We start from the raw sequence: 22,726 nt of genomic DNA on the forward strand, positions 1-22,726 counted from the left end.
GCAGAAATCTCTTATCAGAAGCAGGCCTCCAGCTCATGTCTAAAATCTGAAATACCAACTGGAACTGCCATTGCTCTCCAGCTGGGCAGCACTTTCACTGAAGAAAGGCAAGAGACAGTAGCAAAGACAACATCTCCAGCTAAAGCCTCAAAATCTGAATGTCCAAATTATGGGAAACATTTTGAAATGTTTCCTTCAGACTCAGACTAGAAGACGATTTCTACCTTCTGATGCATTCTCATTTTAACACACATTTAAAATAGGATTCAGGCTTCCAGATAATAAACCCCTGATTTTTACTTTGTATATGTACACATGATATATTACATGGGCACTACAAGGTGCAGAAGGTGAAATTCTTTATCACCACTCATACATCAAGTGCTCACACCCTACTCTGAGAAATTAAAATCTGTCTTTCTGTGAGCATGACAGAGGGGAAAATGACAGTCCTACCTTGCATTCCTCAGGTCAAGCTAATCAATAACGCTTCCAGAATAAAAATGAATTGACTAGAATCCTTCAGAGGAATGCTTCTAACAGCTGAGTGAATCCCAAAGGATTATTATAAAGGATTTTAAGGATATAAGGATATTATAAAGGATTTTGTCCTTTATAAAGGACAAAAGCATAGCCTGTGATTTCAGTCAAGAACACTGACTATCCTAGAATACACTTTCTTCAACTTTTTAAGTAATCTTCCAAATCAATGTAAGCCCACTGTGTTTCCAGTCTAACACAATAACTCCTTTCAAATGGAGTTTCTGAGCCACTTTAAGCACAGTTTAGTAAGGCCAGCTGTGACATCACCATGTACCTTCTGTTCTATACATGATGTTAATACCTAGGTTTTTACTCTTTACCCTAGGGTTGTCGTGCATCTCAGAATAAACAAGTCTAGGTCTCAAAGAATAACAGTGATTCACTCCAAAAAAATCCAAAGCAGTCTTTCAAGGACCTTTCTTCCCTTCTCCTCCCAGTAGAGTTTGCAGTAGTTTTATAGCCTGAGATAAACCCGAATAGAATCCAGGCTTGCTAACCTTTCCTGAGTACTGATTAAGTTTGAGATAAAAACTCTCACTAAAGACAGCACCACTTCCAATGTTTTCAACAAATGGGAGAGGAACTTCCATATCTAGGCAGAGTTCACTTGAGCACCTCCTTGCAAAATTAAGTACATTCTATCTCCCCCGCACATTCCTGTGAAACCATTCTCCTCTGCAGGCCTTTAGCAAGGATGTCTGGGAAACCTTGTAATAAAACATCTCAATTTTTTCCAGTTTATCCCACTCACACAGCTGCACTTGAAAACACGAGGCTGGTCAGGACCCAAATTGGTATTGGAGATGAGTTCTGTACCTCAGAGTCACCATCTCAGTCAGTTTCTCACTGCATTAATGAGATCCAAGCACAGCATACATGTGACCAAGCTTATTTTCCAGAAGAGAACCCAACGTTTCCTATGCTGCTGGCAGATCTTTTACTAATCATCAGAACATCCCTGCCTTGGCTTCTGCCCTCCTCCCGTGGACCACCCAGGCTCACCGTAACCGGCACTTGTGACTGGATGTGCGACTGATACAGTATCTGTTCACAGTGTAGAAATAATCATGGTAAGGGACGTCATGTGTCAGGACCTCAGCATCCACCTGGTAAGACTGACCTTTCTGACTCTGCTTATGCAGGATCTATCATAAAAGAAAATAAAAATAAGAAGGTATATTCATGGTACATAAATTCCCTCCACCCCCTTGCAGCCTGAGTTCCTTAGGCTGGATTAACCAACTCCAAGTGAACTCAAGGAGAGAGAAAGCCTGAAGAATCACTATAGAAACCAGGTAAGAATGTTAACCATAGGTGGGGTGGGAAAAGAGAAGATGCCTCCTGCTAGAGCCAACACTGGCAGCAGCAGTACTTCCCCACTGCCACTTCAAGTACCAGATGCAAGGCTGGCCACTGCCTCATGACCACAGCTCTTCTTTGAGACCTTTCCCAAAGCAGAATAACAAAAAGGGTTGAGATTGGAAGGCACCTCTGGTGCTCGTCTTTTCCAAGAACTAAGGCAGGACTATCTGCCCATGCCCAGGGGGCTTTCCAACATCTCCAAGGAAGGAGATGCCACAATCTCTATGGACAACCTGCTCTGCTGCTCAGTCACCCTCACAGTGAAAAAGTGTTTCCTGATGTTCAGAAGGAATTATCTGTGTTTCAGTTTGTGCCCATCACCTCTGGTCCCATTGCTGGGCACCACTGAAATGTGTGGCCTTTGATGGTGAAGGCCTGACTCAATTTTTTTGCACCCTCCCTTCAGATACTTCTATAAATTTTAAGATGCCCCTGAGCCTTCTCTTTTCCAGGGCTAAACATTCCCAGCTATCAGCCATTTCTCAGATGAGATGCTCCAGTCCCTTCATCATCTTAGTGGCCCTTTGTCAGACTCTTCACATCTCATACTGGGGAGCCCAGAAGTGGATACGGAAAGCCTTTAATTGCACCTTTTCACCCCCCAATTCCTAAGAGATAATAATACTTTTCCCTGCAAGTTTTATGGAGTTTACAGCCATCTGTAAAGGTAGAAAACCTCTCTCATTTAATAAGCATTGGCTCAGTAATGGTGAGAGAGACAGCAAGCCACCCTTAGAGGTGCTCTGTTTAAACTGCAGAGTCACATTCAGTTCACTGAACTTTAATCCCAGTCAGAACTCTGACAGACCACAGAGCTGACCTCTCCCTTGCCTTAAAGGGCACCAGACAGACACACACATGCACACAGTACCTGCTTTTCAGTTGCAGTTGTGAACTTCCCACAGAGTGGATTGTTAATCGTGACAGTGTACGTCAAAGTCCTCAACTGATTGCCATTGGAGTCTCTATTCCAAGGGGTTGATACAGCATCTAGATGAGAAGTGATGCAAAATCTCACATAAAAATTACCTGAAGGGCATTATCTCTGCCCTATTGTGTCTTAAGAGTTTGAGAACAGCAATAGGGGGAAAGACAGAAAACTGATTCCAAATAGTTGTGAGGTTTTTCCAGGAAAGGGAAAACTGTAGTGTGCTAATGAACAAAGGTGAAGCTCTGAATAGCTGAACCTGAATCTACTGAAAGAGATTTGAGGGTGGAGAAAAGAAGAAGCAATTAAATGAAAATATGTCATTTCCCATTTGCTTGAAGTTGAATAGATTCACTTAGCATTATCAAAAGCTTTTGCCACTTTGCCTTCCAAGCTGACACTGAATAAATATTACCCTTTTTAACTTAATTTTCTGTTCTTACTGTCTCAGTGAATAAAATTTACTCATCCAGAAAATTAAAGCCTGTGAGTATCGTTTAGGAGGATGCAATGATTTTTGCCTGTGTGCCAGCCGTACAATTTTCACTATTTCTGGGACACAATGTAATCAGAAATACCCCACAGAATGCATCAACTTAATAACCTACTCAAAATTCAGGCATTAAGGTGCAGGTCTGTGGTGCACTGAAATGAGGCTTTTACTCCAAAATGTACATATCTAGGGAAACAACAGTCTAGCTTTAAATATCTTTTCTCGTAGTGAAACTTTAAAGCTTAAAAATTCTTTTAAAGCAAAGGAGAAACTTAAAATTCAACTTAGCCCTATTTAGCAATTCTCAGAGGTAAAAATTTTCAGGGTAGCTTATAACATACACAGAAAGAAGAGTTTATTACCTACTATACTCCTGGAATTAAGAAACCTCTGCATGAAGTGAGAATTGGTGAAAAGGATTTCAAACATCTTGTCTGCAGTGATGTGGAAAACTCTGTTTATAAAAAGCCTCCCATAGATATCATTGTCAGAGACAGTCTCCTTCACTGCTAAGAGAGACAGAGAGATCAGGTTAAGAACAGTATTATGAAGAACCTTTCTAGCATTCTAAGCTTTATTACATCTTAAATCCTTCCCAAGCTTGCATCAGCCTTTGTTTCTCGCTCTCAGAAACCAAGTAATTATAGCAGCAAATGATTTGGTAGGTAGGTTGCCTTCAGGAACAAGTCCAGAGCTGATTTTCAAGTATACACAACTACCACCATTTCCCTGTGCAAATTGATAAATTAACAACAAAAGGTCCCATCCCTTTAGTTTTGCCTTCAGTATTTTACTAATTCTACAAGAAATATTGGGGAAAGACAAAGTTAGCATAATTTTCATTAACATGTGTCTCTATTGTACAAAAGAGAAGCAAGGACAGTAAAACCATAGCAGTTTTCTTCTTAATTGCGGCTAGTTTCAGAATTCTGCTTTTAACATTTATAATACTGGTAGTGTCCACAGTCTAAGGGACCAGGTAGACTCCCAAGCAGTTCTTCAAACTGTTTTTCCCTCCATACGTATTGAGCAGGAACACAAGAGATACCCTGCTCCATTTTGCAGTCCCCAAAAATGCACTAAGAGGCTCAAATGCCACCACCTATTTCAAAGCCACCGAACACCCCAGTGGCATTCTGTGGCTGCAGCACTGATCTTTGCTATTTCTGCGTCCTGGTGGTTGCTGGCATGACTCAGCTTTGTGGTTGTCTCAGCCACGCTTGCAAGAGATAAGGGATAGAATTATAATCCTGGAGGGCAAGCAGTTTCCTATGCCAACCCTGACTCAATCTGCTTATGCTTTAGAAACAAGCCAATCCTAAACTGTAATTACCAACAAGACAAACAAGCCCCTCCCCCACATCACTAAAATGAAACAAGAAGCCCAAAAGCGAATCTTCAGGATGGCCAACCTTTCAACTGATACAAACGAATGCTCGGGGCTAGGAAAGGTCAGTGCCAGCCACTAATGCAAAGGCAGCCTGAATATCACAGTGTAGTTCACAAGCTGCCCACAAGCTAAGGTTACAGCACTTAAAACATTGCTGCTTGGTAGCAGTCAGTATCAATAAAGGCAAATGCAGCAGCTAAACAACCACAGCAGTCCCCAACAAAACCCAGTTCTGACTGAGCAGACTTCCTCTAATGCTGCTCCTAGCCTGCTTGAAGCCTGTTAGAACATCTGCCTCCAAAAAAGCTCTCCTTGATCTCATCAGGCTTCAATGTAGGACCCCAAAAGTGAAGCGTGAGTGCTATATTTTTGTGCTTGCACAAGAGATTGACTTCCTTCCTGTGCTATGTTCTGCTTATGCAATTGTAATTCCACACAATTATGAGATGGGACAGAAAGCAAATACACAATTCAAGAGGTCTATTTAACCAGTCAATACACAGTCATCACACGTAGAATACAAATTCTGCTGTGCTGAAACATTCTGCAGGAAGCCAGAAATCAGCCTGAGCTTTCAGCTTATGCTCACTGTATTTCCACTCCCAGCTGAACCTAACTCTAACAAAAGGCAGGCCAAGTGAACTGTAAGTTTGACCTCACTTAACAAGACCTCAACACTACAGATCTCTCCTTTCAGAGTGCACTTCCCACATCCTCTCTTTTGCTAAGAGACAGGAAGTTTCAGATACTGCTGCTGACATCCCCTCTGCCTACTGTGCATCAGCTGGCATAGAATCAGAGAGCAGGCAATTCAAACCTAGTTACTGTGGTTGAGTGTCACTCAGCTGGATGTTGACATGCCCAAGGAACCTACTACCACTTAAAAAAAAAAAAAATAAAGAGCCAGACACATGATCAAGCCACCAGATAAGCATCAGATCAGCTTTGTCAGCTATTTGTATACGTCTTAGCAAATACAAGATAACACAAGCTACCTCTGCCCCAGTGAGCCTGAGCTAAACAACACAACTTCGTGTTCACCTGAAATGCCTGAGGACAGCCACTATTTTTCTGCTGATGCAAAGTAATTTGGTAAGCCAGGGCAACTTATGATATGCATGAAGCCCATGCATTTTTACCTTAAGGTGCAGATCTTGCCACCAAGCTGTATTACTCCGAGTCTGTCCTCTTTCTAGTGAGTCTGAAGAAAGAGCACCCACAGGTCTATACAAAATTTCCTGTAAGTTAATTTACCTACACTATCTCTATATAGTCATGTCTCTAATAAGGAACAGTCAATAAAGTGCCAAGTGCATGAGAATCTATTGAAAAATACGTTTTTACTTACAATCCTTCTTAGCTCTTGAAAGAAACAAAGTTTTGGGTTTTTTTAATGCTATTAGCACATAAAGCAGTAACTTTTAGGAAATTCAAGCTAAAACTAGGTTTATATATCAGGCCCATCAGCTACTTTAGATGCTAGGATTCAAACAGCTGTTCTCCAGAAAAACTGGAAACCTTTTGGACAATGAGTCTGGAAGGTGCATGTATGCATAAATTGTGTTGCGAGTTCCACATCTGTGGAAGCAAGTACCTTCCAAGTTCTCAAAACATATCCATAGAAATCCTAAATGAAGCAGCGAGCACAAAAAGTAACACAGCAATGAGTTAGGGTACGCTTTTGTACACTTGCAGTTTGAACAGAACAGGCAGCTTTAACCACTTATCTCTCTACAAATGAAGATGCATGTTTGTCTACTGTTGTGTTTGTTTTAACTCACACAGGTAAACTTCTATCTGCCTTTATTTTTCACAACACTACGGCAACATGAAGCATTTTACCTAAGATTGGCTTGGAATGCTCTTTATTAACAGAATGTTATGTGCAAATACAGAGATATCAGTCTAACTCCTTCACTTTCAGTGCTGTTCTAACCCCTCAGCAGCATACTATTATCACACTAACTCTCTTAGCCTGAATACATTTATAGCTGAATTGGAGCTGTCTGCTAAAAGAACACGAGATCATTCTGATTTTAGGTAAGGACCCTGAGGGACCCAAAAACACAGAAGTAAACATATTACCCAGAGTGTCCTGGTTCAGCCTAATGACAGCAGGTCTATTCCCTCCCCCACTATTGCCTTGCACTTCATAAGGTCATTTCATCACTGCAAAGCAAGCTGTGAAATAATGTTTGAATATAATACCATTATGCAGCAGTGATGGCAGAGGTTTAAAGACATCTGCAGCGCAAAAAAAGAGACAAAAAAGGGCGGGGGGGGAAGCAGTAAGAAAAACATTGTTATTAAAATTCTCATCCACAACCAACAGCAAGAAGTTAAAACACACCACAACCAAATTAAGAAAGCTGAACTGATACAAGCAGAGACTATCAAACAAATTAATAAGAAGGTTTATTTTTCCACTCCACTGAGTTGGGGGAGGATCAGATTTTAAAAAAGTATGTACGCAAATCTTGGCACCATTGAACATTTCTATACCGCTGGGGATGGGGAAAAAATTACACGCTGCATGAAAGATATGTAGGTAGGAGCCTTTAACCAGATACACCAGAAATCAAGTGAATAAAACCAATTCCTAGAAGTGAACATGTTCCAGACATCATCTATTTAAAGATTGCATCAGCAGTATTAACCATTTTCAGACACCTCCCCTATACTTTAAACATTAAGTACAGAATTAACCTGGGGAGCTACTGAGTGAGTATTGTCACAATGCTAACCCTTTCCAGTTCACAAGATAAAGAATCCCTACAACCTTTTGCCTTCAAGTGACTCAAACAAATATCCTCCAAAATCCAAAGTAAATAATTTTTTTTTTCCAACAAAATACATCCTTTCAGTATTTTGATTAAAATTCCAACAAGATAACAGGGCTACTCTTCCTTACATACACCATATACCCAAAATTTCATATTGAGGTGGGGAGGGGGACAACTAACACAGGGCTGAACCTAATTTCAACTATCCTGTATTTCAAACACCATATGCCCTATATACCACTATCTGCAAGCAAAGTCAAGCCTCCGCTGTGCCCATCTTACAGCACCACAGTACAGGCAGTTATACTCTCCTGCAGATCACACATTTAAGGTGGGTATTAGTACACACAGAAACAACACAGTAAGTCTGTCACGTTACACAAGGACAGCAGAAACGTATGATCTCCCTGCATACAGTAAAGCCTTCTAGCAGAAAAGACTGTTTTTCCAATATCCTGCTTCCCCTTCTTTATTTGAAGTATTTCATGCTGCTGGACACAGTCATTGAGAACAAAGAAACAAACTACCCTATATACTAAAGAGTCATTTGAGGAAATTAAAAAGATCTCGTGGCCCTGTGTTGCAAATATGTATTCTATGCTTGAACTAAAACCTGTTTTCTGAAATTCAGAATTAAGGCCACAGATATTAACGTTTAGCTTAGCCAAAAGTTTGTCATGGCTCAGGATTTATCCTCTATTTATAAACCTGGACAAAAACACCAAGAGGCAGGTCAACAGGCCAGTGGTGGACAGTGGGATGCAGACCCCCCCATCCCCAAGGTGAGAACTGCTTAGGACAAGGGAATTAATCTTGTGAAGAACCAGAGTCTTGAGCTTGCCCCTCACCTTATTTGCCAGGACACCTCCATGGGCAGCCTGAGTATGAGCCAGAGGACACAAGAGAAATTAATCGCATGGGTAAACCTTTGCCATGTAGGAAAGCTAGTTTCGTTTGCGTGAAGGAATTCACCTTGTAAGAGTGTGGGGCAACTGCAACAGAAAACAGACAGAGAAACAGAAGAAAGACATTCTAATCATAAAGATTCTGACAGAAAAGATTAATGTTGTGAGTCTAGAAAATCCTGCTCTGAATAAAAAAAGACTAGTCTTGGGGAAGGGAAGAGAAATAAAAGCAGCATGAAGTCAGTTGTCTTTTTATTAAAGAGACATCTCCAGTTTATTCAACATCACTAATGCAGGCATGACAGGGAATATTTACTGCTATGATTTAGGCAACTAGTAGCAGGAAAGACAACAGGACTACTTTTTAATCAGTTACACTGGAGACCTTTGCCATAAAAACTAAAATCCAGAGAAAGAAGAGAGATGTGGTAATAGGAAGATAGGAAAGCTGCAAAATATCTAAAACATCCAAAGACCAAAACTTTCTGCTGCTCTAAAAGATACACCTTTGGAAGAGTAAATTAATTTGTCAAGCTTGTTACGTGTGTAGGAGCATGGCATAAACAACAGCCTGTTCAAGTACGTATATTCACAAAAATGGTAATGTCTGACATGCATTGAGTTGAATCTGAACTCAAGCCAACACAAAAGCACTGTGGGGGAGCAAAAGCAAAGTTTATTGAATATAAAGTATATCCCCAGGCAAAAAGCACAACTTGAAGGCAGCCAATTCAAACTGCAACTCTGAAAACTTTCCTGGACACCTCAATGATCCCCACATAATGTCACCTGCAAACAACTTCAGTTGTCAACTCTGAAATGACAAGATATAAAATTTCTCAGTGAGATTAAGAACTGGCCTCAATCAACTGAACTGTTCTATTCCTTGCCAACAAGTGATGAAGTAAGTTCTCTTTGCACATGAAAGAAATACACAGCTGCTACTGAGCACAGTACTACTGTTGGGCTTTTTGTCTTTCATTTGCTCACCACCGTATAACCTTGGAACCAATGCAGGTTGTGCACACTTTGCTTTAAAGGCATTTACAGAATCAAAGATTCAGATATTACAGAACATCCACCAAAGTTCAATGAGCTGCCCCAACAACTACAGCCCTTTGGCACAGAAAACTTCCCCAGGGTAAGTGAAAAGCTCACCACAGAAAGTGAGAACTTGTCAGGGGCTACTGTGGGACCACAGGACAAGCACCCACAGACCTCAGCACAAGTTTATCCTCCAGGTATCCAAGTTTCTTCTATCTTATATTGGGTAATGAGTTATGAGGTTGGTACATTAGGATCCATTAAGATTATGTTTGCACAGAGAGTGTAATCTGTTGCAAGATATCCATGAAGGTTTTTCATCTTCAGATCAGATTCAGAATATGCACAATACTCTCCTGAAAGCTGGGAGTTATCTTCCCTGGGCTTTCAGTAAGTTCCTCAGCTTACACCATCAATAACAATGAAGCCCATAAGCCTTAAGAACATAGGAGTGTAAAGAAGAGGGAGTTGGGGGAATCTTTCAGAAACTTAAAAATAGTCTGAAATGTTTTCCCTCAGTTTCCAAGAAATGCAAAGGATGGAAAGAGACATCTTTGAAATTAACACCACCCCACTGTGAAGAAACTTTCTTTAGTTTCAGCTGTTAGCAACTCTCTACACACCAAAAGAGAAAAACCACAATTTATTTTCATTCTAAACACTCAACAACTTTTTTCCCCCAGAAACTAAGATAAAAAACCTTTTTGTTGCAATTCTGTGAAACAAATAAGCAAGCAAGTTTCATAAGATCAGGAAGTTCTCTAACTTTCTCCACAAGTGAGACAGAACACCAAAGTCATGTTGTTTTACAGATCCCAGCTGTTAAGAGATTTACCTTCTTCACTATCTGAGGCACTGCTCTTCTCTGAAAGATTTTCATTCTCATTAAGGTCTAAGGATTTTTCTAAAGACCTGCTCCTAACTAGCTTAGCAGGTTTTCTTTCTGAAGATAGAAGAGGGTTCTTTATTTGTTTCTCACTTGGGGACTCCTCCACCTGAAACAACCAAGAAAAAAAAAATATCAGTAATCAGAGATCATTAAAAAACAAAAAAACAAAACAAAAAAACCAACCCAAAGAGAAAGTTACTTTAAAAAAGACAGCCATACAAAGAAAGCCACAAGTTCTATCTACTCAATTACCACACAGACAAGCACTAATTTCTCCCTTTTTCCTCTACCCCAGACAACCTCTCTTTCCTTTATTTAAATATTTTACTAAACCCCAGTAACAAGGAGCAGACTTGTTTCTTGTTTATGCACTGTTGGTACAAAGAGCTGCCTTACACAGGACTGTCCCCTTGCACCACTCTGCACAGTTTCGGCCCCTTCCCTGCTTCAACATTAGCATTTATAAATTCATTAACCTAACACAGATTTGCTTGGTATTCATCAGGTTAGTTTTTTCCTAATGGCTTAAGCAAGGGTCCAACAACCCAGAGGGGAAGCACAATGAAACAGGTAGGGCCTTTCTCTTTCAGCAAGACTAAATTATCCCAATTATATATTTGAAAAGTTCTTATTTTGTAGGACTCCATCACTCTTTGAAAAAAGAAATTTAAAACACTGTCTAGAGCCATCCTACCTATAAAATGTTGCTTCTCAGAAACAAAGCAATGGAGTATCATTTACCATCTCCAGTATATAAGCAGAACATCAATCACTTAATCAATGATGCAGCTCTTAACCTTAAACAAGAACTGTCAGCTAAGCACATATACCACTGCACACTTAAAGAAGTAAATCTCCAAGGAAACTGTATGGACAAAGGTCATATATCTCAAAATGCCACCCAAAAAGCTTCTCATCAGTTTTCACTCTAAATCTCTCCTCAAGGCCCCACCGCTGCCAGTGGAACACCTGGAATCAAGAGCAGTACAGCCCCCAGAAGAGCACTGCATGGGCCATAGTAAACATGATCAGGGCTCCTCAACTGAGTTGTTCTGATTCATCTGCAAAAGCATCTTCCCTAAAGATTATTCAGCAGTGACTCAAGAAAGCAAGAGCATCTGGTGCTTGAACAGTCATCATGTACTTCCTGTACTTCTTGGGTTTTTTTCGAAATAAAAACCTGTTACTTTTTTTGTGCAACCAAGGGCCATTAGGAGGAGGTAGGTGGCTGGAAAATAGAGACAGGCATCAATCTGACTGCAGTATAAGCAGACAAAAATACTCCTTCAAGATCAAAAAATTAAAAAGGAAGACTGAATCAGAAAAACAGATCAGTTAACAAATGGTCCTATTGAGAGGAGCTGCCATGTAAGTTATACTCAGTCCCACAACAGGATCTAGACAGAACCAATATTAAATGTCAAAATACTCTACCAATACAAATGGAAGTCAAAAAGGAGCTAGTTGTGATAGAACGGCCTAAAAATTGACACACTGATCCAGCACAAACCCAAGGAACTCTCACAGTATTTTGACAACAATTAGGGATCTACTGAATACATGGAGCTCCCACCAGCAGCATAAGAGCAGCCCATTATGCCATGAGCAGAGCAGGAAAGTCAGGCTCAAGTCAGAAGACAAAAGCAACAGCTTCTAGAAAAAAAAAATTTTCATGATGTCATGGAAGAAGAGATTCAAGCTGGGGCTCCCGGAATAACTGATAGTTTAACACAGATTTCATGGGGGTTTGGGTTGGTTTGCATTTGTTTGGGTTGTTTTCACACTAAAGAGTAAAGATTTTAAGATCTATCAGCTGAAATTAAAGATTAATAATTTCTTCCCTATTGTACATTTATCTCCCGAGCTAGTCCAGTATTGCTAAGCTCAGTGCCAAGGCTTTTTTGGTTTTTTAGCCTGTGAACAGCAAGCTCTGGGACTGGAAGGCCTCCCTGCAAGGGGTGAAGGGAAGATGATGGTTACAAAAACAGGCAACAAGTTGGTTCCCACATTCACATACACTGAGAGCCAGATGAGCCATGACCAGGGTTCCACACAGACTTTCCTCAATCAACTACAGACAGCCATTAACAACATTTCCTTCAAGATGGGCCAAATACAAGACCCAACCCCTCCACTATTTTCAGATTTTCCTCTTACGAGAGCTTTGGGACTTACTTTGTCTATCAGAGCAGTAAAGGGGAGTTTAAGCCTGTTTCCCTCCAGTCTTTGGAAGGTGGTTAAGTGTGCTTTGTGTCATCACTGTGATGGCTTCTGATAAATACATTCTAAGCACTACTGCCTCCTCCTATTGCCCTTGTGGTTCTACAAAATATGCTGCAATCCTGGGGCTGTGGAGAGAGCATGGACATTCTTGAGTAATGCTGAGTGACACATACAGCTGACAAAAACACTGTGCATTTTAGCTACCCTGAAACAGTAAACTAAACAGTTTAGTTACACATTTAGCAAGATTGCACTTTTACACTATAATTAGAAGACTTTTCAGAAGCAGTTTATTCAAGGGAAAATCCTGGCATTTTTACAGGCCAAATCCCCAGGCATTCCTCCTTACCAAGATGCCCAATTAGATTTAGCACCTACAAGAGACATCTCTGGGTGTGGCTTCTTTTTCCAGGCACAGCAATTATTTTTAAATGGCTTGTTCTTGTGCAAATAAGACTTACAAGTCCAAACTCAGGCTACCTGTGTAGATTTTTAGTTATCCCAAACAGCCCAAATTCCAGCAGCATACCCAGTCCTCTCATGCCTCTCTTACAACTCTCCAAAAATCTTGCTTTATACTGTTAGGGTTTCCATAAGGAATACCCATCACTCAAGTAACTAAGCTTTTAACATCTGAGAAATACCAATATCGTTTGCTGGATATGAGTTTCTAGCCATTAACTTGGATTTTGGCAGAACTATTTAAATCCTACTTAACTTCCAGATCACTTTCAGCAAGTGACAAAAGTCAGAAGATTTATAGGGTAGTAAAAACTATTAAAATAATCTCCTTCCTTCCCCAAATTCTCCAAAGCAAAACTGGCAATTAGGTACCCAGCCCTAGTAAAGTTTATAAAAAATGCATTAGTGGCTTATTTTCTTTTCCAAGCTCTTTGGGATATCTAATAACCCAAAGAGAAAATATCTGCAACTTTTTAGACTACAGCTGCACATGGGAGTCCCAGTAACAGTGCTAGACACTGTGCCCATCTCAGATGTCACTACTAATAGTGTGATAGCCCCCACCAGCCAAACACATTCACAAATTCATACAACATGAATGAACACGAGTGAGACATTCATGCTTGTTCAGTTGTACTAACCCAAGGCATTAAGGTAAAATTCATCCTTATAATAGCAAGTCTGGGGGTTTCCCCCTTCCTTCTGAAGCATTTCCACAGATTTCAATAAAAAAAGGTTTCATATAATCACAACAGCAGACTAACTGACCTTTCAAGGCAAGGGTAACAAAGCATAACTATCTTTTAATATACCCTATGTAGAGGATAGTAATATAAGAGATCTTTTCAAATGACAAACAGCACAAGCAAGAAAGCATTGGTGAACAAGGCATTACTATCAAAAAGCACTTGGATAAAAAACAAATACGGTATCCTCAGGAACTGGGTAAGAAAAATCAGGTAATGATGTTTTTAAAGGAAAAACAAAAACCAGACCAGGGCATAAGCCTCAGCATTCTAGCTAGGTTGTGCTGCAAATTAGTGACAGAGCATTGCTAAAGCTCACACCAACAGTAATCTCTTATAAAGAATTTTGCTCGTTTTCAGATTTAAGAAACATTCTTGACTTCTCAAAGACTTCTTTAGAAGTTGCAATCTCCATTCATCCTATGCTTACAGATACACAAGTTAAGCAGATATGCTTATCAGCTACAAACAGCAAGAAAGGCTGTGTCAGCACTTACTCCTGGCAACGTGTGTCTGTTGAGTGGCTCTCCTTCTGTTTGAAGCGAGGGCTCACGAAGTAAACCAATCATTTTGGGTAGTTTTTCATCCCTTTCTCCAGAATCATCACAAATGCTGGATCTGCCCAAAGCAAAAAGGAAGATATCCTTGGAGATATAAGTGCTGAGAAATCTGAGAAAGCGTCTCATGTGATTTTTGCATTCAAAACATTGCTGTTCAGATAACATTAAAAAATACCAACTCGTTTCTTCCCACACCCAGCTCATTAAGGTCAAGCCATTTTCCTCATTCCAGCTACCTCTCAGAAGATTCAGCTTCTGATCATAAGGTCAATAAAACCAAGCACTGGTGCATCAAAAAGTAAGCAAGTGCTGTGGGAAATGAGGAAACAGATGTAGCTTATAACTAATTTGGACAGAAAATGTTTTAAGAAAGTGTCAGAAAATAATTTTTTTTCCTGTGTCCCTTATTCCAAAGTTGCAAAGTTGTGACTTTTTAACAAAAAAACCCCAAAACATAACAAAAACAACAAAAAAACCAAGCAAGCCCAAAACAAAAAGCAAACCAATCAAAAAAAAAAAAAAAAAAAAGACAATCAGAACATATTTAATAGGGTATCTTTTGAAGCCTGCAATGAACTCAAGACATTTTTCTCACAGACATACTCAGATAATACAGGATTGAAGAGACATAAATTACACTGTTCAGTTTTGTAGAGTCATGCTTATTTACATAGAGATATGTAAAGTGCTGTTATTAGATTGACACTGGCAGGTCATAAATCAGTTCATATTTGTTAAAAAAAAAAAAAAAATCACATCATTATTATTACAATTATTCCAGCTTATCATATTACTATTTCTGTTTTTTAATTCAAGCTGAGGACAATACAAAAATAAGCTAAGACCTCAGATATCAGGAGAACAAGGCAAAACAAGTATTTCTCCACAGAGGGGAAGAAAAAAGTGCCTGAACCACAATACAGCTCCATTCCATTCAAACCTTCCAAACCGTTGAAGGGCATACAGGCACCATCATGGGAAAAGGCTGCTATTTAAGCTACCCTATGCTGATCCCCAAGCAGATCCAGGGAAAACAAGGTCTTCCTCTCTGCTCTTCTAAGGGGCCTCAGCTGCACTCCTACTGTTTCAGAAAATTCACTCAGTTAAGTTTTTATACGTGCCCAGTCTATGCAGTTCAGACCTCTGCATCCTTTTACTACAGGCTTAACCTTTCTGGTAAGGCTACAGCAGCTCTTTAGAAGCAGTTTCTAAGCAAGAGGACACTGCTTCTCCCCAGGTGTTTCAATAGGCTGTACAGCCTCTCCTTACCGAGACTGCCCATTGTCTTCAGACGATGAGTGGAAGCTCTCCATCTCCTCACTGTTCAGGCCCAGCTCAGAGCCATAGCTCTGGTGCACCAGCTGCCAGAATTCCTGCTTGGTCAGCCTCTGAAACAAAGCGAGCTAGTCAAGAACCACGGTATGGCACAGTAAGGCGCTGGAGGAAAAACAGCAACAAGTTCGAATTACGCCACAGCCTTTAACCTCAATTCTGACAAGGACCGAAAGCATTCAGGTATCACGTTCCGAGATTGGGTTTCAGCGTTTTGGGCAACTGTACTCCTGTCTGCTCCATACTCCCAACCCACTGCTGTTCAACCAATAACATCAGGTGTAAGAAAAATTGTCATTTTGAGAAAACACACTTGTGGCCAGTACTTGCTTCTTTACACGTTACCAACATTTTCAGAGATACCTTCAAGGTACCTCCCTCTCGAATTTCACTCGACATAGCACAAGACCAGTTAGGTCCATCTTTGATCCTGAACAAACTGCTTAATAGATACCTGCCTGTTTCCTGAGGATGCTCAGAGTACTTTACAAATCGTGGCAGGCTAGCATTTCAGTCACTACACTGGTGTCTAGGTCAGCCAACTGCCCACTTTGCCAAGGTGGGACAGGAGGTCTTCAATTTGTACCACCAGCATCCTCTTTATGAAAAATAGTTGTTTTTCTTCAGCATTACCTTGACTCACCACTAGCTAAGTCTTCTTCTCTACAATATCTCTGTCCTGCTCTATGAATTCCCACAGCTACTGGGACATATTTAAGTTCTCTTAAATCATCAGGAAAGCTTAGAGGTGAAAGTACTATGACACAGTCCTATCTGCAGAGTAAGCAATGAGTTTCAAAGTCCACCTTGGCTGTAAAAGGGGGGGGGAGGGGTGGACAAAAAAAAAAAAAAAAAAAAGAGAGAAAGGAAATAAAAGGTTTTTGGTATTTAACAGAGCTCAGAGAGCAATACTAGCGATCTTAAAACAGGAGACACCACACTGGAAAATGTGCCTCGGCCACCATCCATATTGATCAAGGGAACAGGACTGTGCTAATGAGGCAGTAACACAAGTAGTGCTTACTATTTGCATGAAATGATGACATTAAATACCCATGCATTATTTAAAGGACCTTTAAATGATCCTCTCCACCCGCTTGCTTCACCTGTAGAGTGTTACAGTACCCGCAATTTTAGACAGACACGGCGGAGCTGACCCGCACGCAGGATGCAAATGCGCGCCCAGAGCCGTCCCGGCGCTCCTCGGGCTGCCGGCACTCCCCGCCCGCTCTCTCTCCCCGTCCCGCTCCGCGACCCACCTGGCGCGTCCCGCCGGGCAGCGCCGCTCCCGGGCAGCCCCGCTCCCGCCGGGAGCCGCCGCGCTCCCACTTCCTGCTGGGCGGCGGCGGGGCCCGCCCGGAGCCGCCCCCCCGCCCGCGCCGGGCCCGGGCCAGCGCCTTCCCCGGCCGCTGCTGCCGGCCCGGGGCGGGACCGGGGCAGTCCCGGCCATCGCCGCCGGGCCGGGCCCCACGCGGGTCCCGCTGCCCCCTCGCCCCCGCAAAGCATCGCACGGGAGCCGCTCCCCCCGAGGCCGGGGCAAGCACAGCCCAACGCGGGAGACGAGGAAGGGTTTTTCCCTCGGGTGTTTTCCGGCAGAACACGGTTTCGGGCTTTTCAGAAAGCAGCTGGCAACAAGCGCCCTATTGGCAGAGATCAGTTTCAAGGTATTTAATCCTAGCGAGGGCAAAGTAAACATTAAAACACAAAACACACAGCAATAAAGCAAGGGTCATAGCAGCTAACGCCAGCCTCCCCCTGCACGGGGGTTTGTTCTACAGAGCAATGCACTGCTGAAACACGTGCATCCACTTACAGCTGGCCTTACTTTCCCCAGGCATGCTGTCCTTTGGAACAATAAACTAATAACCACAAACAACTACCTACAGCTGTTCTTATTATATGGCTAAAAAACGGGCAGGCATTACATGGTTTCAAAATATGACTGAGATGTATTTTTAGCTAGCACACCTTCCAACCAGGAATCAAAGGACAGAAACAAAGCCATTTTAATTTCTGTTGCCCAGTATTGCCAATGCCTTGATTTCCAGTCATAATGGGTCAGAGCTAATGTTGCTAATGAAATTCACTGGTATGTTCTGTCTATGGGCAAATCAGACTGCCCTTGTACAGTCAGCTCAATAGTTTGAGGAAAGCAGAGAAGCTTTTCAGCTTCTGTAAAGGAATCTATAAAGCTGTTTCCTGTTGTTTTGTAAAGCCAATGTTACTGACTTCTGCTTCTAAAACAGGATTCTTGCACTCTGCTCAATTATTCCTAGCTCAGCTAGATATAATAAGTTCTTAATGGTCACAAGCCAAGATCAAACGAGACTTGCTTTATTGTGTTAGAAAGAGCCAGTTCTGAAAGCAAAGAAGGGCATAAATTTTCTGGGTCAGACTTCTGCTTCTGAGAGGATGGCTTAGAGAAGCTCTGAAGCTTGAAAGGCTAAATCTGAACATGAATTACTTTGCCCATTCAAGGTGATGGTCTACACTGGGTTCTTCCTCAGTTCTCTTTGTATACAAAAACAAAGGCTACAAGAAGCAGCTGGGATACACTTTTGTCTTTTCAACCAGAGCATAGATCATCAATACTTTGCTTCATGCCAGACAAAGCGGTGTCACGGCACAAGCAATACTACAGAATACCACTGACAGAAGCAAAGTTGCTGATTTTTACTCTCTATGGACAAATGGAGAAATATGAACAAGACATGCCATACAGGTTGACTCAAGAGACAAGCCCCACCACACACCACACTCCTGCCAGGCAACTCTAATACAGAACTCTGATTGTTTGCAGGATAGGGGAGGAAAACAGCAAACTCTCCCTCTAACTGCCCAAACACGATGCTCAGAATCAAACCAAGCCTTCTTTAGCTTTAAAATTAATCTTGTTGTACACAAAGGTGCAAATAAACATCTCTCTTTTCACAACCTTCCCTGAGAAACTGCTGGGGAAGGCAGAACTGCTGTCCTGGTAGATGTTTGCCACAAGAAGCCCAGCTGACCAGAAATTCTGTTCCTACTCACACCTCTAGACTTACCTGCTACAATGTCTCTGGAGACAGGTGCAAATCTCTACCCAGCAAAGCATAAGAAGAACAATAGGAAAATAAATCCAACTCTAAGGAAGAGGACTCATGGGAATTGAGACCGATTAAGTTAAGATCTTGTTCCATTAGAAATAAGGAGTGCTGTGTTTGTTTGGGATTTGAATGACCTGCCTAATTACATTTTAATTTGTTCCTTCTCCCTTAAACTTGAGGGATATTTGACACCCATAAGGTTTAGGAAAATAAAGCAAAACTGTAAATGGCACTGCTCTTATTGTCAATAGCAGCCATGAATAAACTTCTTGTACCAATCTGGAAAGCTCACTGCAAAACAGGATTTTGGGCTGATTTTATAAACAGATGTATTATTGAAAGCTACAGTGGATGTGGAAGCAGCTATCTGTTTTATCAAGACCGGTGTCATGTCTCTTCCAGACCTGCATTAATGATTCCTTATTTTCCATGATGCTGGATCATTTAAAAAACAATGGCAAGGTAAAAGCCTAGGAGACTCACTCTGCACACATTTTTGCAACAGGGATGGGGAAAAAAAAGTGGAATTTTCCTTCAAAGAAAAAAGCCTTTACATGAACATTTAAAGAATAAAAAGTTTAAGAGAGGCCCATCTTAAGAGGAAAGTACCCACTGATTCACAGAGGAACAAAAGTTGAAGGGCACCAAACACACTGTAGTGTATTCTGAGCAAGTCTGAAGAAGTTATGAGCTAGAAAATTATAACTCAGCTAAAGAGGACCAGGAGTCCTGTCCAAACAGTGGTACAGAGTTGGGGGAGAGCATCTTGATAGACGAGTAAGTTTGGGCACAGAATAGCATGTAACCATTTACGGGTTTCCTTGCACTGTGCAAGTCACTTTCTGAAAGAAAGGCAGGCTTGTCAAAGGACTACTCGTTCAACCATGTAGGACACGCAATACTTGGGAGGTACCAGGCAGAACGGCCACCAGATGGAGATCTGGGAAAGGGTATGAGGCTGACCCCACTGGGAAGTTCTACAGGTGGTGAAAGCTTAAGGTGTATCAGGTAAAGCAGACAGGTCACTTCAGAGGTGAGACCTCAGAACAAAATCTATGCCCAGGAAGTGTTAAAGAGACCAGTGACTGGAAATTACCTCTGTGCAGACATGATTTGAAGCAAATGCAATTCCAGTCCCCTGGATCCAAATCCTGAAAACTGGGGATTATTCACCGTCAGGTGGCGCAAACCAGCACTGTGACACCATAGTCAGTTATACTTCTGAAGACAAGAGAATTACTTTATTTCATCATTTAACAGTTGGGTATCATCTCCAGGTCTAGCAGATGTGCTCCAGAATATAACCAAGCTATTCACAGGCTTTAAAGCATCTAGCTGTTTGTAGAGGAAACATTAAAACCGGCTCCTTTTGGAACTGGTTCCAGAGTGAGATTTGTTTTTTGTCAAAAGCTTTGTAGATTCTGATGGCATCCCTTTGATCAGGAACACCAAGCTTCACATACTCAGGCATTGCATACCATGGCAGGGCGTCAGATGTATGAGATATTTTCCAAATGTATGCTGGTCCTGACATTGGGGTGGTGGGGAGAAAACAGCAAAACTGCTTGAAAACACCAAGGGCTCTCTTTTAGTATTAGTTCAGCAGACACCTGCTACTGTAGTGGAGTCAGTGGATCCAGCTCTAGCAACTTCAATTTCTATTTTCAACTCCACAGTGCCCCTCTATAGCTTGATCTAAAGAAGGCTGACAGGTGACTCAAACACATTCTAGCAGAGAATCAGAAGTCATTACTACATTGCAGAAGAAGCACTCAACCTAACAGAAATCCTGTTTCAATAACAGTTCCAAACATACTACATTAAAAAGCCCTACAGACACCTTATGACAGTGTTCCATTTTACAACTAAGAACCCCAAGGGGAAATTCTCACAAACAGACTTATCTTATTAACATACTTCAGTGAGGATGCAAGCAAGCTAACAGCACAATTTGATAGAAATAATAAGGCTAGTTCCCAAGCTACTCAAATGCACTGGTTCCTAAAACCTGCTGGCTTAATTCATCTCATCTTGCATGCAGTTCATGCTTCCTGCTTTCTTATCTATCCTTTAGCTACTGCTCTAAAGTGAAAAATTGATCCTAATGTGATACTCATTTCAGTGTCACAGAGTAGAAACACACAAGAAAAACTAATACTGAACAGTACTAAGCTAGTTACCTCTGTTCCAGCCCTAGAATAGGTTTGTATACCTGAATGTCCATAGACTGACCCTCCAGCACCACAAACCAATCAACTGAATAATGTAAGTGCCATTTCTGACAAATTTTGCACAATGAAAGAAAGCAAGGTTACTTCCAGTTGCACATTGCAGTCAACAGGTGACATAGTACTCTGTGGCTGGATTCAAGACAAGATGGTTATGAAGTTACAGTTATATCGTATTTGATTTGAGGGACAAGAGATTTGCAAGAAACATTGGTTTTGCCTTAAATAGCACTTCCCTTTATTTTCAGCTTTTGTTTTGACAAGAAGTGCCTCTAGTCTACCTTAAAATTCATCTAACACAAGAAAAAAAAAAGTGTAGCTACTATATGTAAGTAGCACAACAGCTTTAAACCTTTAGGGATCGTTGCAGCATTATATATGGGTATTTCAGTGTGTAATTGCAACTGTGTTAAAATATTTAAACAACGAGAGCCATAAACAGGAAGGAATTGGTTTACAAAAACTGTCTTTCTTGCAGTGATGTTCTGCAAAAGTGTCAGTCCATTTTTAGTAAGATGATTAGCTTAAGTATCCACAAATTGCAATATAAATCAAGCTAACTAGCAGAAGTTGCCAAAATACACTTCCATATCATACAGCCTGCCTTTGTTGCACTTATTCAAGGTCAGCAGAGTTGTAATGAGTTGGCTGGCAAAGGTTCTTAGCTGCTAACTTATCTGAATAGGAGTTTTGGCCTTTTTCCTTGAAAGTTTTCACTGAGAAAACCTCTTGCTTTTTTGATCACAAATTAGGCATAGAAAATGTGAAGCAAATGCATATCAATTTAGTAACATATGCTAGAGCTGGTAGTGAAGAGAAGCATGCAACCTATATGCAAAGGCAAAATGCTCCATCAACAGCAGAGTTGTAGGTGGCAGCCTGAGAAGGAAAGGATGAGAATTTCATTTGTGATCTAAAGTACAAGGAACCAAAGCAGAACATCAGATTAGAATTCTAAGTCAGAAAGGAAAAGCTAACTTCAAGTCTCTTATTCTCCAGAGGCACATCTGTCTGCATTAGAAAAAGATTATTTGGTTGCTTAACCACAGGTACTGATGCAGACAAGCTTACCTTATCCAGCAACACATTCTGCCACAAACGGAAGATACTGAGGTAGCTTCTGTCTCTTGCACTGAATGACGTGAAGAAAAACTGCAGAAAAAAACAAGGTAAAAAAATAAGCTCACATGTAGCTATTTTCAAGAGTCCCAAAATGCTTCCTTGTATCTTGAATATCCCAAGGTTATCAGTAACAGCATGCCTCCTTTCACATTCAACAAACCTGGGGTCATATTCCTCATGTTCCACACTTTGTATCACTTTCAGTGAGTGATAATATGTTCCCCAATGTCCACACAGTATACAAAGACACTTGCTGTTCTGGCCACGTAGCTACCCTTGGCATAAAGAAAGAGATCCTCCCTCCTCAACTAATTACACACTTAAATTTTTCCCCCACTTGCAAATAGGAGGTTGAACAATTCAGAAAAGCACATGCCTGTTTCTTACAGGCTGCAGCTATTTCCATTCTTCTGCCACATATGCCTTTTACTAACATTTTCACACAAGATGATGTGAAATTAAAATAATTAAAATAGGAGATCAAATTATATGCATCATCTGCAGTGTTAAAATCTTTCCCATTGGAAAGCTGGGGGCTTTTTAGCAAAGAGGTCTATCTTCCTTGTCTATGAAAGTTAATACTGGATAAATTGAGAGGGACCAGCCAAATATGAGGAATCACAGTCCCTT

At 41.1% G+C, this 22,726-nt stretch overlaps 1 protein-coding gene across 9 annotated transcripts in view; it reads right to left on the reverse strand.

The window, feature by feature from the left end:
* The window catches only part of GRAMD1C (GRAM domain containing 1C), a 52,272-nt gene that overhangs the window by 6,114 nt on the left and 23,432 nt on the right, over positions 1-22,726 (reverse strand). For 7 of the 9 annotated variants that reach the window (XM_032098531.1, XM_032098535.1, XM_032098533.1 and 4 more), the window contains 7 exons: positions 22,046-22,126; positions 15,598-15,716; positions 14,266-14,386; positions 10,284-10,443; positions 3,689-3,835; positions 2,777-2,895; positions 1,546-1,688 (listed from right to left, as the gene is read on the reverse strand). In XM_032098531.1, coding sequence (XP_031954422.1) covers positions 1,546-1,688; positions 2,777-2,895; positions 3,689-3,835; positions 10,284-10,443; positions 14,266-14,386; positions 15,598-15,716; positions 22,046-22,126 — 890 coding nt within the window. The remainder of the gene's footprint in view (positions 1-1,545; positions 1,689-2,776; positions 2,896-3,688; positions 3,836-10,283; positions 10,444-14,265; positions 14,387-15,597; positions 15,717-22,045; positions 22,127-22,726) is intronic. The other 2 variants (XM_032098532.1, XM_032098534.1) reach the window with 2 other exon arrangements.

The sequence above is a fragment of the Corvus moneduloides genome, chromosome 2, assembly GCF_009650955.1.
Source record: "Corvus moneduloides isolate bCorMon1 chromosome 2, bCorMon1.pri, whole genome shotgun sequence".
Taxonomy (NCBI): domain Eukaryota; kingdom Metazoa; phylum Chordata; class Aves; order Passeriformes; family Corvidae; genus Corvus; species Corvus moneduloides.